General features: G+C 33.1%; 2 protein-coding genes across 3 annotated transcripts in view; one reads left to right on the forward strand and one right to left on the reverse strand.

Annotated features, from left to right (window-relative positions):
• The window catches only part of LOC126758005 (MICAL-like protein 1), a 157,168-nt gene that overhangs the window by 76,233 nt on the left and 63,198 nt on the right, over nucleotides 1-17,737 (reverse strand). For both annotated transcript variants that reach the window (XM_050471974.1, XM_050471973.1), the window contains exons 3-4: nucleotides 15,799-16,017; nucleotides 3,597-3,781 (exon numbers count right to left, since the gene is read on the reverse strand). In XM_050471974.1, coding sequence (XP_050327931.1) covers nucleotides 3,597-3,781; nucleotides 15,799-15,950 — 337 coding nt within the window. In that variant the 5' untranslated portion in view covers nucleotides 15,951-16,017. The remainder of the gene's footprint in view (nucleotides 1-3,596; nucleotides 3,782-15,798; nucleotides 16,018-17,737) is intronic.
• The window catches only part of LOC126758019 (uncharacterized), a 179,904-nt gene that overhangs the window by 64,964 nt on the left and 97,203 nt on the right, over nucleotides 1-17,737 (forward strand). The window lies entirely within an intron of this gene.

Raw genomic sequence — 17,737 nt, forward strand, 5'->3', positions numbered from 1 at the left:
CCTGTTCAGGGTATAAAAATATATAAAAAATACATATAAAACAAAATATATTTTGGTATAATTTTTTACACCACAAAGCCGGACGCAATGCATATTATTAAAAATTTGCGTAAATGAAAGGAAGAGTGTTTCGATTTGAGGTTATGCCCACTCTATTATCTTTAAGCAATAATAATAACAAAGCGCTGCAAGACCCTGGCAGATTTAGAGCAAAATCTTTGCTGAAATTAGTGATGCGCTACTATAATTTGTAACAAAAACTAATAATTTTCAATTTCAAATTTTTAATAGGTATGAAGCTAAGTGTTTTGTAATTATATAGGCAAAATCATTTCTAAACTGTGGTGCTGCCGACACATAATTAAGGCAGCCAAGCAACTGGCAATTGAAGCATTATGCTCTTTATATAATTTAGTAGCGTTTAAATAAAAAATGAGAAAAAATTATAAATACATACAGACATAGTATTTGTGTATGTAGCTTGCTGTATAGCAATATTTAGCGCTAAATCCACTTTCGTTAGCTCAAACTTGGTTGACTTCGAAGAGCTGCGCATTAACTTCGAATACAATGCATTATTTCCGCTTTATGCTGGAGTACCGTTATGTACAAATAATACAATGGCGATGCCGCAAAGCAGCAACAACGCCCTATTTTTAGATTAGTAATTATTTTCAATTTTATTTTATTTTTAATTTTTTTTTGAGTTTTTTTAATTGTAATTTTTTTATTTTAAAAATTTTTTTTGGATTTTTTTTTTATTTTGTAGCTAAATTGAAATTGTCGGTTGGCTAAAAGGGTAACGCTTGAGTACCTCGCTGCGTCCATTTATCAGCGCTTTCCACCAAAACACGCTCTCGATTTGTAGTACAACGAATGAGTGCAAAAAAATCAACAACAACAACAACAACAACGTTGGCAACACTGTTTGTGCGCGCGCCGAGTGAGAAATGCATTTTGGTGCGCGGCCGCAGCGCTGACGGCGAGGGAAAGTGCGGGCAAATTTTATTATGATTTTGTGCTAATCTACTTTTATAGCAAGCCAAAGAGTTTGTTAGCTTCTCTGCTGCTGTTATTGTTGTTTTTGTGGTTTTGGTGCGCCTTTTCGCCTTTTCGCGTTTTTGTTGTTATATTTTGCCGTTGTTGTTGTTATTTTTTGTTATTGTTGTTGTTGTTATCATTGTTTTGCTATTACCATTGTTGTTGTTGTTGTTGCTTATATTGGCACGGTAATCGTTGGCGGCGTTGTTTCTACTGGTGCAAGCAATTAACAATTTACAGTTGCAGTCAGTTACGCTGCCTGCGCATGCGCTGAAGCGTTTGATTAATTTTATTCCTATGAAGTTGTTTTTTTTATTATTTTTGTTTTTGTCGCAACAAACTACATACAAGCAACTCTTTAGTTACTCTGTGGAGTATTGCTCCAAAGGCAGTTTGGCTAAGCGGAAAACGTTACGCTGACAATTGGGGGCATTGCACGGTTAGTGGGGTAATGTGAGGCGTTATTTTTAATTGAACAGTGAAGGGGCCATGTTGCATTAATATGTATGTACGTATGTACATATGTTTGGGGAGAATTTTAATAGCTAGAAGCACGCTCACGATGCGCTCAGTGCATTCGCATATATGTACATACCCACATGAGGAGAGTTAGATAAGTCGGTTGTTTATAAAAGAATTGATTTTTGTGTGAAAAAGAAAATTTTGTTAAAATAACATTTAATTTTTTTTTATAAAAACGCTTTTCTAAACCAAAAATTTGTTTCTCAAAAAAGTGCTTATTTTTCGCATTTATTTTTTAATACAAAATAAAAAATATCAATTTTTTCTTGAAAAAAAAAATTCAAACGTGCCTATTTTTCTCAATATATTTTTTCTCATTTAATAGCATGTATCAGCCACCTTAATTTATTAGATAAATTTAATAACGACTTCCAAATCTCTTTAGCTTTAGACATTTTTTCTTGGTTTGATAATCAAAAAATATTGGATCAAGATAAAATTTGCGCGGCAAGTCCACTGTAGACTAAATTTCACACTACTTTATAAAAGAAAATTAGTTTTCTCCTCCAAATCGTAAGGTTTTCTAAAAAACCATATAGTCTAAAATATTGTTAAATATATACGACGAGGGTAACCTGCAGTTCTTGGTTGCACCGTTTTGGTGCTTGGATCGTTCTTTGATCTCTGTAGTGAGATGCTAGGCAGAGCTACTGTCTTTTCGAGCTGTGTGAAACTGAGCATTAACCGACAAATGTATTTGATGGAGCATTTTACGTCCGTTTATCTTACTTTTTGAACTAAATTACTCATACATACATGTTTTTTGAACATAACTTAAGGTTCAAAACAACATAAATAGTATAGAAATGCTCACATTTTTTATCAAATACCTTTTCTACAGATTTCGCACGGGTTTTTCTGGCAAAAAAGTTGTTTTACGGAAGCTAATTTAGTTATAAGCAAAAAACAAGAAAAACCCTTAACTTCGGCTGTATTGAAGTTGACTACCCTGCACAAATAAAGTAGTTTCCATATAAGAACTTAAATTTGATTTTGCGCGTTCACTTTGTATGGCGTATACTACTGTGTTCAAATTTAAAGGTGAATTTTTAATTTATACTTCGCTTGTTTTTCGAATCGGTAATTTTTTTTCTGCGTTCGCCTGATTTACCTTCGTGATTCGATCTGAAAGATTTCATCAAACATTTTAGTCTTGCCTAGGGAAATAATCTTTTTCGAATTTCATGAAAATATCTCGTCAAATAAAAAAGCTTTCCATATATGATTTTGGACTAAATCGGGCAACAGCCATGCCTACTTCCCATATAGCATAATTTTAAATTCTACTTGATTCTTTGACCTTCCAGTACACAAATCAAAAAGCAATTAATGTAACGTGATAAAACTTCGCACAAATAATGCCTTTAGTGCATGCCACCTTCTGACCAAATATTGTCAAAATCCAAAAAAAAACCGGCCAAGTCCCTAGGTACCGAATATTTGGACCATATTACCTATAGTTAACTTTTGATCGAAAATATCGGTCGATCTGTGAGATATATAATTATTAATTCAGGGACAATCCTTCTCTAACAATGGTATGTCTATATGCCCCAAATGGGTTGAATCGAGTCAATACTTATCGAACTTTCGGGTGCCTTGTACCGCATATATCGGTCATTATGTGAGTTATCTCAATGACTATAATAATGATATATAGTATAACTAATATCAGGATTTTCGAACATCCGGCTAACTTGATGTTGATGCTGGTATATGGAATGTTGGTAGTATGTGGTATTGGGAAAAATGGATAAAATCGGATCGATACTACCTCAACTACCATTATTGTACAAGTGGCAACTATTTGTAATTTTTGCGTTAAAACTTGTAAAACGCCTTTTTGATTATCAATAATAATTTACATATTTTTTTGTTTACACAACATTGCTTTTAAAATTATGAGGCAACATTATCTGAATTTATTTTTATTTTGTAAACCCAATCTATGTTAAATTGATTTAAATAAAAACTGTTGATCCGAAATGTACTCAAACTATATTTGGATAGGTATATTCTGGGTTTCCACTTACCTTGTGCGGCAAATACTTGATAGAATTGTGACAGATAAGTGAGTATTGATAATCTGTCTGGCACTTCATAGGTGGCCATATCGACAGCGTCCAATAAGGCAGGGATTCCCAAATATTTCTCCGCGGTGGTGAAGGCCAATTCATTGTTGTAATATACATCGGCTTTGTTGAGTTTGTCAAATTCACTGGGGATTAGAAAAAGAAACAGAGATAATACAGTATTAATCATACATATTTACGAGTATAATAATAACAGTTTAATAAAACGTAAAATCATTTAATTTTAGGAGTGCATATATACATAGGTAGATACAATTAATACGAACTAAACTTGCGTTTTGCTAAAATATCTAAAAGTCGTGCGAATTCGCTGGCTAAAAATCGGATTTCGACCCATATTCTCTTAAAAAAAATTATTCAGAATGATGCCTAGAATATTTACCGCATATGCGAGTTTTCCGTTTCTTGGCCCCCTGTAAATCAACCCGCTCTAATACACATACCTCTGAAGTACGATAAAATTTTCAGTTGAATTCATTGCTTACTTTCTCTATAGCAGCCGCTAAAGTTAGATGTGTTTTTATGAGCTTGACAATTTCTGCTGTTTTAAAGAAATGCATCAAAGAATTTGTTAGTGAATTCTTGGTAAAAAAAATGTAAGTTTCCATATTCGCTAGACTTGGCTCAGTGTGACTTTTTCGTATTTCCAAAAATAAAGAGAATATTAAAGGATCACCGTTTTACAAGCATAGATGGAATCAAAGCGCATTGCTGATTGAGTTAAAGGCCATCCCAAAAATTAAGTTTGAGAAGTGTTTAGACGATTGAAAGAATCCCTGGCATAGGTACATAGTTAGTATTGGAAGGGGTCTATTTTGAAGGCGACAACATTAATGTAGACAAATTAATACATGTACATATACTTTTATCAAAAAATCTAAATACCTATTTATTTTTTAACACTCGCAGTGTTCCTTGATACTCCCAAAAAAAATAGAATACAATTGTTTTAGAAAATGACATCAAATCGGTTAAGACTTTTCGAGATATTGGAAATATTTCAACGATACTTTTTCCTTGAACTCAGGATAGTCATTTAAGATTATCTGGGAGCAACACAGAAAATAAAAAATTGGTTTTGCATACGCGAACAAATTTTACATGGCCTGGAATAATCTAGTTCTTGGATTTTTACCTTTAAACTAGTGTAAACATCCAAACATTTGGCGTATTGGAAGTATGGTTAAATCTTCGTCTGATCTATAAAGGGGAGATAGAGGTTAAAGCATTCACTAACTTTACAAAGGATCCAGTTAAATTTACATACGGTATCTACGACAATGAGAAAAGACTCTTTATAAAATGGATGAACAAGCTATCCTTAGTAATTTTAGACTTGGTATCAACTATGTCTCTCATGTAAGGAGTACTAAGTTTATCAGATGTTCATTTAAGTTTACATAAATTTCAGAGATAAAAATTATAAGCCTCTTGAAAACAACTTTTGAAGAAAGTTTTTTATTGGAATCATAATGGAAGATTATAATACTTCAAAGCATTTTTAGAAGTTTATATTCGTACACTTTGCGAGACTGTCCAAATTTTGAAGAACTTCGCATTGTTGCGGATTGTGGCTAGACGTTCGTCGACCGGGGTGAATGACAGCGAATTTGCGCTCTTTTATATGGCCACTGCAGTAAACGCCACAAGGACCATCTCGCGTCAGTCCTTATCCCATCCATCCGCATTTCTTGGCCGGCAGTGATGGCAGCTTTCACTCTAACGAGGACATCAACCAGCTGGGCAGCGGCATCTTCCCAATTAAGGGACCTGACATTCCAGGTGCATGCTCATAAATCGTAATACTTAAAAGTATTAAAAAGTACTTAAAAAGGGCGTCTGTCATCCAAGGCTGTTTTTTGCTTTCAATTGGTAATATTTTTTACGTGGCGGGTCTCAAGCCTATTGTACAACCCTGAGGAGAGATGTTTCGGCTTCTAACTTTAGCTTGTCTTCAAACGGATGTTCTTTGGCCACCCAGAGATTACTTGGTCTAAGGCCGGAAGTCGTGAGTTGTTTAAGCTATTTGTAAGTGAATGGCAATCAGAGAACTTTCCTCACTTACGTGAACTTCTACACAAGGCTCCATCCATTAATAACTTCAGAAATGCAAATTTAATAGTGAATTTATTTTTACTTTTATTAGAATATTTTTAATTCTGTATAATAACATATTCTGTATTTTTTGGTGACATCATTTCTTTCAAGCATGCTGTCATACAAAGTACTAATTTATATTGTCAGCCAACGAATTATGCATAATTTCATACAAATATGTCATTAACAGCTACTTTGGCAAAACCGCAAAAAAATTGTTTCAAAATAATTTTCGAATTATAAAATAAGCGGCTTGAAATAAATGCTTTCGGCTGCTCTGAAGTGGGTGTCACAGTTCGCAGTTAATTATGAGAGAAATATAATTGCTTCAAGCAATCTCGCATATATTATTTAAACAGACATACTACATATCTGCAATATGTATGATATGTATATAAGTATGTAGTTTGCTGGCGGTAAAAAAGAGAGGCAGCTAAGCAAAGTACTACCGATTTCATGACTGTCTCAGAACTGGTGCATAAAGAATGCAATCTGGGTGAGTCGAAGCGCAAAACAGCTGCGTTGTTTTTATGTTGCTTGTTTTTAGATTTATCTGTATAGGGTGCGCTAAAATTAAGAACTTCGAAAAAAAAATTATTATTGACAACATATTCGGTATAACGACGAACTCTTGACTTATAAAGTAATACTTCTTTATATTCTTTATTGGCGTAGAAACAATATATGAAATAATAATATAATGATAAAAAAAGCGAAAGTTTTGGTTCGTAATATGTTATGGATCTTCCATCTCTTGTCTTCCAGTAATTGTTAAGATCTTTTTTACATTTATTTAGACAGACCTAAGAGTCAGCATTCATCGATAACGATTTTCAAATGCTGTTTTGTTTTGTTTCGAAATATCTGGCTTAAAGTTTGTTTGGAACTTCTGATGGCATTTCATGAATTTCAAATGGATTAAATGTTTCCCGAATACAAAAATTTAATTTTTTTTATCTTTTTTTATGCCAACTAGTTATAGTTTTCAATGCGCGTAACACGTTTAATGTTTTCATTTAACTCAATACGGTTTCCTCGGAGCGTTCGCTTGAGTTTTCTGAGTAGTCAGAACTCACACGGAGCAAAATCAGGCGAAGACGGTGGTTGCGACACTATATTGGTTGAAAATTTGGCGAAAAGGTTACGAAGAATCAATGCAGTATGCAACAGTGCATTATCGTGCTGCAAAAACCAAGAGTTGTTGGTCCATCATTCCGACCTTTTTCTACGAAAAGCTTCGCGCAAACGACGCATAACACTCAAATTGTATATTTTGTTGACAGTTTGGCCAGTCGGAAGGAATTCGGAGTGAGCCACACCTCGATAATCGAAGAAAACTGTCAACATAACCTTGATTTTTGACATGCTTTGATGTGGTTTTTTCAGCTATGGCTAGCCTTTGCCATGATATTTGGTCTGTTTATGGGTCGTAAGCCAAAATCCAAGACTCATCGCCAGTAATAATACGTTTCGTGACATCCTGGTAGTCGGAAAGCATTGTTTCACAGACGTTAACGTGACGCTGTTTTTCAAAAGAATTTAGTGATTTTGGAACCAATCGTGCTTTCACTTTGCTTAGGCTAAAATGATCTTTCAAAATGGTATTCACTGATTCTTCCGATATTCCAACGATGCCAGTGAGAATTCTGACTGTTAATCGTCGATTCCCAAGGACCGACCGACCGACCGAACGACACACTCTGCAATTCTCATAACAAGTTCTCCTTTGCCATAACCAATCTAGATTTCATACGACCAAAGGCTGTTTTTTCGGCTATTTACCCTTTTCTAGACTACTTCAGAGGGAACAATTGACTTTGTTTAGACGATCGGTATGCCAAAATATTGGGTTTGATGGCTTTTGTTAGAATCGAAGGAAAACTAATTATGTTCCATAATGGGCTAGTTCTGCACTAGTTTAGAAATCCGCTCGAATCTCGATATAGCTTGAATTACTGGTGGATTTATGCCACGAAATTTAACATACGGACTTTTGTAAGGAATTTTAAATTCTAAACATTTTATTTGTAAATTTTTTTCATATTTTTTTTTCAAAAATTTGCAATTAATTTCAATTGACATCATGAAAGTGCAACAAATTAAATTTGTCGAGCAAAAAATGTATCGACACCTGCGGCGGCACGCACAGCGTTTAGGCAACGAAATTTTTGCAGCTGCCAGCTGAGCGCCTAAACGGCTGTGACCGCAAATAGACCGAACGCAAAGTTAACGAAAAAACGCGCCGCTGCAGCTGGTCGAACAACTTTTGATAAATCAAATGAAAAATGCGAGTTCAATAACGAAATATTGGCAAGAGCTAGAATTACCGCAGCTAAATCAAAAATGTCAGAGATCAGCGGGGCAGACAGATATATACCATATTTATGCACATACATTATTACAAATATACATAAACCGAAGTGCATGCCACTCTAGCCAAGCTGAGAGACCTTGACAAGGCTGTTTCGGTTTTTTTCTGTTGGTTTTGTTTACTTCTAGATCTTGATTTGTCGAATTATAAATTCAGCTGTCTAACCATTAGTGGCCCGCGCAGCCAGTCATCAACTGGAGTGGTTGTTGCCGCAAATGGATATTCATCTAATAAATTTATTTGGTTTATTTGTTTGTTATCTGTGTGTTGTTGTAGTGCATTAACTGTTTAAGACAAAGCAACGCAACAACAACAAAGCAAATATTTTAAGGTATTTGACTGGTTCATTAGCGTCTACGCAGCCTCTCGCCACTGCGATCCTCTCTGCCCCGTGGACGCCTCACCAGCAGCGCTTGAAATGATTAATTTCCCCCTCAATTTTGAGTTACGCCTTTATTGTTTTTTGTATTATTTCTCCAATTTAATTCGTTGTTGTTGTTGTGCTGTTAGTGCATTATAATTACAGGAAACCGGAAATCATAAGTGAAATACAATAACAGCGCTCGGTAAGGCATGGGAGTGAGCCGCCCGAAATAGTAACGTCGCTTTTGTTGCACACAGCAACAACAAACAACTGTACATTACAAGGTGTTCGGTCGAATGAATGGAAATGGAAATGGAGTTGGAAATAAATGCACAAAGCCACGCGTTTATAATGACTATATCCGTGGACAAGCGCAAAATAGTAGTTAAAACAATATTAGTAGCTGAAAGCGCCGATGTACATACAGCCATACATATGTATGTGTGAAAACGTTATGTCAGACAATTGCGTTTAATGCGAACAAAGACAAATTATTCTTAATTACAATATAAAATGGTGAAGTAGAACAATTCAACACGCGATTTATCAGTCAGATGGGTCTATACATGTATGTATATAATAATTGCTCTAAGCAGTCTTTGACTTAATAATAAAATATATATATTTTTTATTCAAATATGGCTTTATACTTTGACACAATCTCTATATTAAGTAAGACCTTTGTTGAAACGATCTTCATTCATTTCAATACCAGTTCAATGGAGTTAAGTATCAGAACTTGCAAAACACCCAGACATTCGCTTTTTCTTGACTTCCTCATTTGAGTGAAATCTTTCTCGAGCGAATTACTTTTTGAGTTTGAGAAAAAAGAAACAGTTTACGAGTGCCACGTAATTCCTTTTATAACGGGTCAGAGTATCAAGTATAGGTACATTTTTAAATAGCCTTATTTGACGAATCATGTTCTTTAAACATTCCCTATTAAATTTGAAGTTTCTATATTCTTTCTTTCAAAAAGAAGGGAACCTCGAAATATATCACCTTTTGTATCGGTCGTATTAAATAGACATATTGACAGATTCTTGACTTCTTTGGTTGAATAAGATTTTTTGGATGAAAATTAACTTATAATATACCCTATCTTAAAACAAGCAGACCCCGCATTGACTATGAAATCTAAGGAAAAAATCCTCCTTTACTCTCCATTCAACGCTGTTTCGCGTATTCTCAATAAGTTATTTGATTCAATAGCGGCCAAATAGATAATGAAGAAGTTAAAAGTTTTGAAGGTTCGAAATGAAGATTTGAAGGAAAATCATGATTTTCCCGAACTACAAGGCATTTAATAGCTTTGAAAATATTAAACAAATTTTGCTGCGTCATATCTTCTAATTGAATTAAAATTTGATATTTTTAGTAATATTTGAACTATAATGTTGGACCACCGAATATGGCTCCAATAGAAAAATCAAAACGGCATAATGTGTTGAGTATGGGTTCAAACGAAAACAATAGTTGTGTGAATCTAATATTGAATACCCAAAAAAATTAGACAAAATAAATTATTTACTGCAACTAATTCTCAGCATTCCATCGTTTGCGGTACTCGCTGTTGCCAATGCGCAAAGAACCATGAATCATCCGCAAAAAATTTCTCTATAACACTCCTAAGGCCGACTCATCAGATGTTGTCATCGTTCACGCCTCTGCACTATACAGCAGAACGGGGATGATGAGTGAGATGTAGAATTTGATCCTTTTTCGTCGAAAGCGGACTTTTCTTCTCAATTGCATACTCAGCCCTGTTGGCAAGAGTTATTCTGCATTAGATTTCGTGGCTGTCGTTGTTGTTGTTGATGCTAATGCTGGTTCCAAGGTAGACGAAATTATCGACGATTTCGAAGTTATGACTGCAAACAGTGACGTGGGTGCCTAGTCGCGAGTACGACAACTGTTTGTTTGATGACAGGAGATATTTCGCGTTGCCCATGTTCACTATCAGACTCATTTGCTTCGTTTCCTTATCCTGGAGAAAGCAGAACTAACTAACTGGAACCTGCTTACATAATTTAAGCCTAACGATAAGTTTTAGTATCTTTATTCCTTTAATAATAATGTACGATAGATAGAACTTAGCTCATAAAAACACTGGCAGATTTTAGGATTGGTAGGATAAACCTAAGGTCACGCTACATTTCTCGTTTATCAATTTAGCTGGGCAGGATAAAATTTTCGCTAGCAGATTAGGATGATTTGCTTTATAGCCAGTATATTAATGATTTATGTTAGCTGTCTTTATGATCTATTATGTCGTGCTGGAAAAACTTTCATTTAACCAGTAATCAAGATATATTTTTACGCAGTAATTTAAAATTACTTTAAACAGCTTTTTGAAGAGGCAGCACAAAATGTCTGAAGTAGCTTAAGTTCTAAAAACTTACTTTCTTCGCAAAGCTTAAACACTCCAGATCTAGTCGAAAAAAATCGTGCTGACAGTAATAAAACCATGCAGTTCAAACCAATATGAGAGAGTTTTTAGGTAGCTCTTGAAGTAGTATAATTTATAATCATACGAGTTACATAGTGGTTATATTACTGGTTATTATCCAACAATATTATTAGAGCTTTGTGATAAAGTATCCATGATTTTCTTAAAGCATAATTGACAGCTATTACCGATGTACATCGGTGTACATGTGATCGTTCAACCATTTCTTAAGCAAAGGATTTATGAATTGCACGGCGAGCATGGATTAGTTTCTGCGCTGGTTCTTTGCTGGGTTCTTGCTTGGTATTCTGGCATATAAAATATACAGCAAGTCACGACTTATTTAATTTATACCAGCAATAGTTGGATTCGTTATTCTTCGTCGTTTAGCAAAACGAAAACAACTTATACCAATTATTTGTTCGATTCGCTTCTTTACAGATCTAGTAATCGAGCAACGGTATTTCTACGTTTGAAGTTTTTTACCAATCCACAAAATGTTGCTAATCGAAAAGCTATAACTAACCCAAAATTTACGATACAAAACTGTAATTTGGTGAAAGGTATATGAGATTTAAATACTCTTAAAAGGTAGGCGTGGTCCCACACCTAATAGGCTTTATGTACTTGTTTCACGAATCCTTAAAGCTATATTAGCCAAAATTCGTGAGTACAAGTCTTTCAAGCACGCTTTCACAAAGCACAGTGTCAAAATAGTTGAAATCCGTCCATCTTAAAAGATTATGTTGAAAAATACTAAAAAAGCCTTAACTTGCAACAAAGCAAAAGAAGAAAGGATTTCAAGTCAATATAAGAGAGGTTTTAGGTAGCTATTTGACTTGGTATAACTTCTTGGTATTTTAAATCCATTCTGTCGGTTATCTATCGATTAAATTACCGGTTGTTATCTACAACGCTATTAGATCTTTATGTTAAAATATGTATGTATCTCTGAGTTTCTTAAGGTAGTAGTCTGGTAACTTTGGTTCAAAAAATCGAAACATTTTTTTTTGCTTAATTTGAAAGTACAATGTCTTGAGAATATACTGCATATGCTTTCAAATTTAAACATACTGTTCTACACACTCATGGTTCTCGTCGCTACTAACGAGAATTTTTTTCACCTCTAACTTTTTATTTTACAACCCTTTCTTTGCTAAAATAAAAGGACTTTTTCTTTCAAAGTCCGCCATTTTGTTATTTACCCTTCAAATTTAACTTCAGTAGTTCCGACCAGAATGACATGTCTATAGATTAAGAATAATTAAGAATATTTGATTTCACATAACATCACGAGCCAAAATCACCCGGGCCACCCACGTGCATTTTTTTTTTTGAGGTTCCATATTCGAGTGACAATAATAATTAGTAGTAATAAAGTATTAAATTTTTTCAAATACATTTTTTTTATATGTATTTTCAATAAGTAAATAAAAACACTCTAAATATTCAAGATAATTTATTTTTATTTTCCTATATCAAACCACGCTCCAAAAAGTCATGAAAATATGCATAAGTTACCAGACTACTACCTTAAATGAAAATTGACCGAAAATACTGTGGACGTGTGTTTTACGTAAAGGCCTTACGTGTTGCATGGCGTGGATGGGTTAGTTTCAGCGCTAGTTCTTTCACTGTTTTGCAGCTTCAGGCACCGTTAATTGCTGGGCATTTCATTCTGGCAGTTTATTTAATTTATATCAGTTATTTTTCGTCTTTTGAAAACTTGTGAGTACTGAGCGTTTGGAGTATTCACCATCAATAGTTTTAAAACTCGGATACTCTTGAAAATCGAGTTCTGAATACTTTTTCCAACACTGCCCAACTCGGAACCGAATATAATTTCCCGACAAGCGTAGCCGCTTTAATATGACATTCACTAATGACTTTTTAAAAACATTTTTCTTTTGTAAATTATTTTTTTTTTGCTTTGTGAAAAGCTTTAAACTTTTTCATTGGTTTTATTGGCTTATAAAACAGAATTTTTTTTTATTTTCGGCTTTTAGCATGTCACCTCTTAATTGTTTTCGTCATTATTATTTACACGAAAAATAAAAATCCTTTTAATTTCGGAGTACAATGGCAAAAAGTTTAGGAGATTTGCTTAATTTTTCATTAAATTTTAGAATGTGACCTAGAGAAAAACCTGCTTTGACAGTGTGGTTACCTCGGGCTTTTAATTCATTTAGTTACATACAAATATATATACCTTACATACATACAAGTACATATATATTTATACATATATACATATGTGTTTGTGTGTTTGGCTTCATGTCGCATCTACAAATCTAAACAAAACTGTTTTATTTGGCTTTGTGCTTTTTCGTTGTTCTTTTATGTCAAACGGAAAATGCCGCTATAAAGCGGCGATCTAAGCCAAATTTGTCATAAAAACCGGTAACACTGTTGTGATTATAATTATTATTGTTTGGTGTAGCTGCCGGCAACTCGTCTACCGACTTTTTGTTGTCAAAGCACATAGGAAATATACATAAATACATATGTGTGTTTGTTTGTCTGTATGTTTATGCATAAATAGTGGTATTAAATGACTGAAACTTCTGAAACTACTATCTGGATATTAAAAGCTGTCATACAGTTAAACGCAGCTATACAAATGAAAACAACAACACTACTTTTTAAAAAAGCAAAACATCTGTATGTATGTATATATAGACGTTTTTATTACAATGGCCTTTCTAACTACTAATTTCGTATGCATTGCGTGCTTGCCAGCTCGATTGTTGCGTGATTACATATTTACATGCACGCAGACACACACATACATAAGCACATATGTATGTATTTGGTACATTGTTGGGATTGTAGCAAAGCCAGGTTCTTTGACCTTTGTCGTTAAAAATTTTATCCCAACTGGAAGTAGGTTTATGCGCTGCGTGTTTACATTTATATTAAAAGCTGAAAAATGTTCCCTGCGGAGATATTAGATTGAAGTTAACAGAGAAAATGTCATTTTGCCAAATTATAAAGGGGTTTATTTTAAGGTCCAAGCAGCTCTATAAGGTCCAAACTCTTCAAATGAGATGGCCATCGATCCCAATTTGCTCAAGAAAATTTTGTTCAGGTATGAAGTGATGATAACCTACCAAACCATTGTTGAGAAGCCGTTATATTTTCAAAAAGCCAATGTGTTGTGAGCCCTATATACAGATGGAATGATTGGTCCATATTTTTTAAAAGATAACGCTGGTTATAGTCAAGGGAATGCTACAAAGCCATGCTTAATGACTTTTTCGTGTCTGAATTTGTGGATGTTGACGTGAGCAATCTTTGGTTCCAACAAGAGTCCACTACAAGCCGTATAGCCAAACAATCGATTCACTGTAGGAAACTTTAGGTAAGCGTATTATCTCATCTCGTGAGTCTATGACGTGGACTCCAAAACCTTTAGATTTAATACCGCTAGACTACTTTTAGTGGGATTATTTGAAAATATCTACTAAGTGGCGCTTTCAGAAACTTTTTTTTCTAAAAATATATGTATATAGTATAATTATTTTTTTTTGGTAAAACTTCTTTTAGAAATTTGAAAAAGATTTGTTTAATGGTAATTTTTTTCGGATTTTTGAAAATGTAATTATGCTTTATATATTGATTAAGTAGCAACTATATACGTTGAGTCAACGGTTTATTGCTAAAAATTGCTCAAGATATTTTCAAAAAATGTTGAATAGTGAATTTTTTTTTTGAATTTTTGAAAAATTTTATTTATTTCCTATTCGTTTTAAGATTATTAATTTTATTACTAATGTATCATATGATTTTCTGGTACTTATAATTGATAGAGCGAAAGTCTGAGTTTTAGATTTATAAAAGCTTTCACACAGTCAATTTATTTTCTTTATGAAATTCCCAAGCTATCACTGTACGTATTTTTTGAAGTTTTCAATTTACAACTTTCTCTATTCTCAATAATACAAATAAATTGTTTATTGTATGTAAAATTCCTGTACAAAACTGCATTCTAACACTTTCAAAAAATTTCCATAAAGCTTTCACACAGAAGCTTTCACTGTTGTGTATTCGAAATTTATTCTGACATCTATTACCTGTAAAATTCTTATGCAAAAGCTGCATTCTAACACTTTCACAAAATTTTCATTTAAGCTTTCACACATAAACTCTCCTTCACAGAAGCTTTCACTTTTGTATATTCGAAGTTTACTCTGGCATCTATTGCCTATAAAAGCCTTTCGCTCACAGAAGCTTTCACAAAAATATTTTCAATGTTGCATATTTGAAGCTTACTCTGACATTTATCAGTGCACATAAAATCTCACACAAAAGCTTTCGCTGACAGATGAATGTTTAAATTGTATATTCAAAGCTTACTCTGACATTTATCAGCGCACATCGGATTTTCCTACAAGGTAGTTATTCTTCATCGATTAACATTTTGCTTTCATATTTGATTATAATCCATTTTCCATTCATTCTTCAGCTAATTCAACAATAATAGCCGACTTAGTTTGCCTACTAGCATTATGTCAGTGTCATAGCATATTATTATTATAATTTAGAAAAAGTTTTTTTTTCTCTTAAAATTTATTTGCATAAGCCTTTAATCCAATATATGTATGTACATATTTATTTAAATATAATTCTAAAAGGAAAGTAAAAATGTCTGAAAATAATGTTTTGTAAAGAGTTTTGAATTTAAATTCATTGTCTATTACTATAATTAAGTTTTATTTAAAGAAAAAATAACTTTCCTTTATTAGTATTTCAAACTTGACATTAAGACTTTTTTGGCAATAACTGTCTAGCGAAAATCTAGTCTTCAACGAAATATCTTTCTTTTTTTTTAATACAATTAAAATAATTTGAAGCAACTTACATTAAATCTGGGCGGAAGTGATGTATCATAGCGCAAAATGCCAAACCATCTCGCCATGATGTGGTCATATTATCGATTTTGACACCTGGATAGCCCTCGGTCATACGTCTGCACCATAATTCCAAAGCTTTTGTACCACGTCGTTCGCCCATTTTGTTTATTTTTGTGTTGTTTTCAAGTTTTTAAAAAATTTCAGAATTTTTTAAATGCTGTTGTAAACTGTAAATAAACAAAATATAGAAAAGATTGATTAGTAAAATTTTTTGAGTGTTTTTTCTTTCAAAAAGTAGGACACCTCGATATGGGGTGACCCTTTATAAACAATAAAATATTAAAAATAATAAATAATAATTATTTGTTTTTTTTTTTTAATATTTAAATGCTTGAAATATGATTAAATTTTAATTATATGATTATTAGTTAATTAAATAGTAATAATATTTCTATTTAATAATTATTTTTTATTAAATAAGTAATGTTTTTTAATATCGAACAGTAACAATTTTTATGTACCCAATTCTGTCTTGAACATTTTTTATCGAGAAAATTTATTTTCATTTTATGGAAACATAGCAAATTACCATATATTGGCACAGTGGTAATTATAAGAAAAAAGTAATTCAATGCAATTCAATACCTCTGTGATAAAAATAGTTGCGTAGCAAAAGTTCACCAAAGAAAATTCTTCTTTAACAAGAACAAGATGAAGTGCATTGACTCATTAGACCGCACGGACATTTATATGATTTCTTTGGTGAATGCAACCAAACAGCAACAACAATATATGGAGGCAATTTCAATTGTAGAGGGTTTCAATATTTTAATGCTCATAAAAATATACGTCTGTCTGTATGCATATCAATATTAAATTGCAGTTAAGCATATATACACACATATTTCCATAAATGCAACACTGCCAACACCTATTTATAGCTATTTATTGTAGTTATGTACCAATAACAGTTGACTTTCGCATGCATAAATATTCTTTTCATCCAGCTCAGTATAAAGACACATATGTACATACAAGATTATATGTAAGTTTGTATGCACAGTATGTATGTAAAAGCTGAAGTTGTAAAAATGCTCATCTGCGGTAATCGTTTTGCCGCTTTGATTGCCCTGCAGCCTGTCGGCTGTCACAGCGCTTCGTCATTGACGCTCATTTACTGACACCTTCGCTGCATTTACGACTGTGCTTACGTGTGTGCATTATTACGTTTTACACCCCATAAATTTTATATAATTTTTTTTTTCGAAAGCATTTAAAAGGGCTGCTGATGCCAAGTTGCGATAAACGTATAAGATATGCAGAATTCGTAAAAAAGCTTTGTGATTCTTTAAGTTGGCATAAATTATTGCTTGATTACTTTGGCGTAGGAGAATTGAAAGTACTCAAAAATGCATTATTAATATTAAAATATTACAAAAATAAACAACAACAACGATTAAGCCAACCGGATGTCCTTGAATGGATGAAATAAAATATTTGCCAACCATGGCAGAGCTTTCAAGTATTTAAAATAATTATTAATAATTGCAGTGATTACTTTATTTAAATTAAAAATTCTTAAATGTGATAACTACTTAAAGAGTCAACAATCGAAATACATTTTTTATAATAATTGTAATGACTACAATTACATGCTATAACATCGAATAGTCCAAACGGATATTTTTTCTATGGCAGGCGTAAGTCTTTCCATGATGAAATGCCAAACAGTACTGAACAAAAATAGCTTGACAGCTTGAGACCCACACGTGATCTGTCAAAAAAGGCTATTGAAAAAAGTACTTCTTCCTGGATTACCCGTTAGTAAGACTATGTTTTCAATTTTTATTATAGTTGACAACCGGTCAATCTTTCCTGTCAAGAAGACGGTCTCGTCTTTACCTAAGCAATTGTTATGAAATGGTTTAGTAGTTTCAAAATGTTCAA

Source organism: Bactrocera neohumeralis, chromosome 5 (genome assembly GCF_024586455.1).
Source record: "Bactrocera neohumeralis isolate Rockhampton chromosome 5, APGP_CSIRO_Bneo_wtdbg2-racon-allhic-juicebox.fasta_v2, whole genome shotgun sequence".
NCBI classification, from domain to species: Eukaryota; Metazoa; Arthropoda; class Insecta; order Diptera; family Tephritidae; genus Bactrocera; species Bactrocera neohumeralis.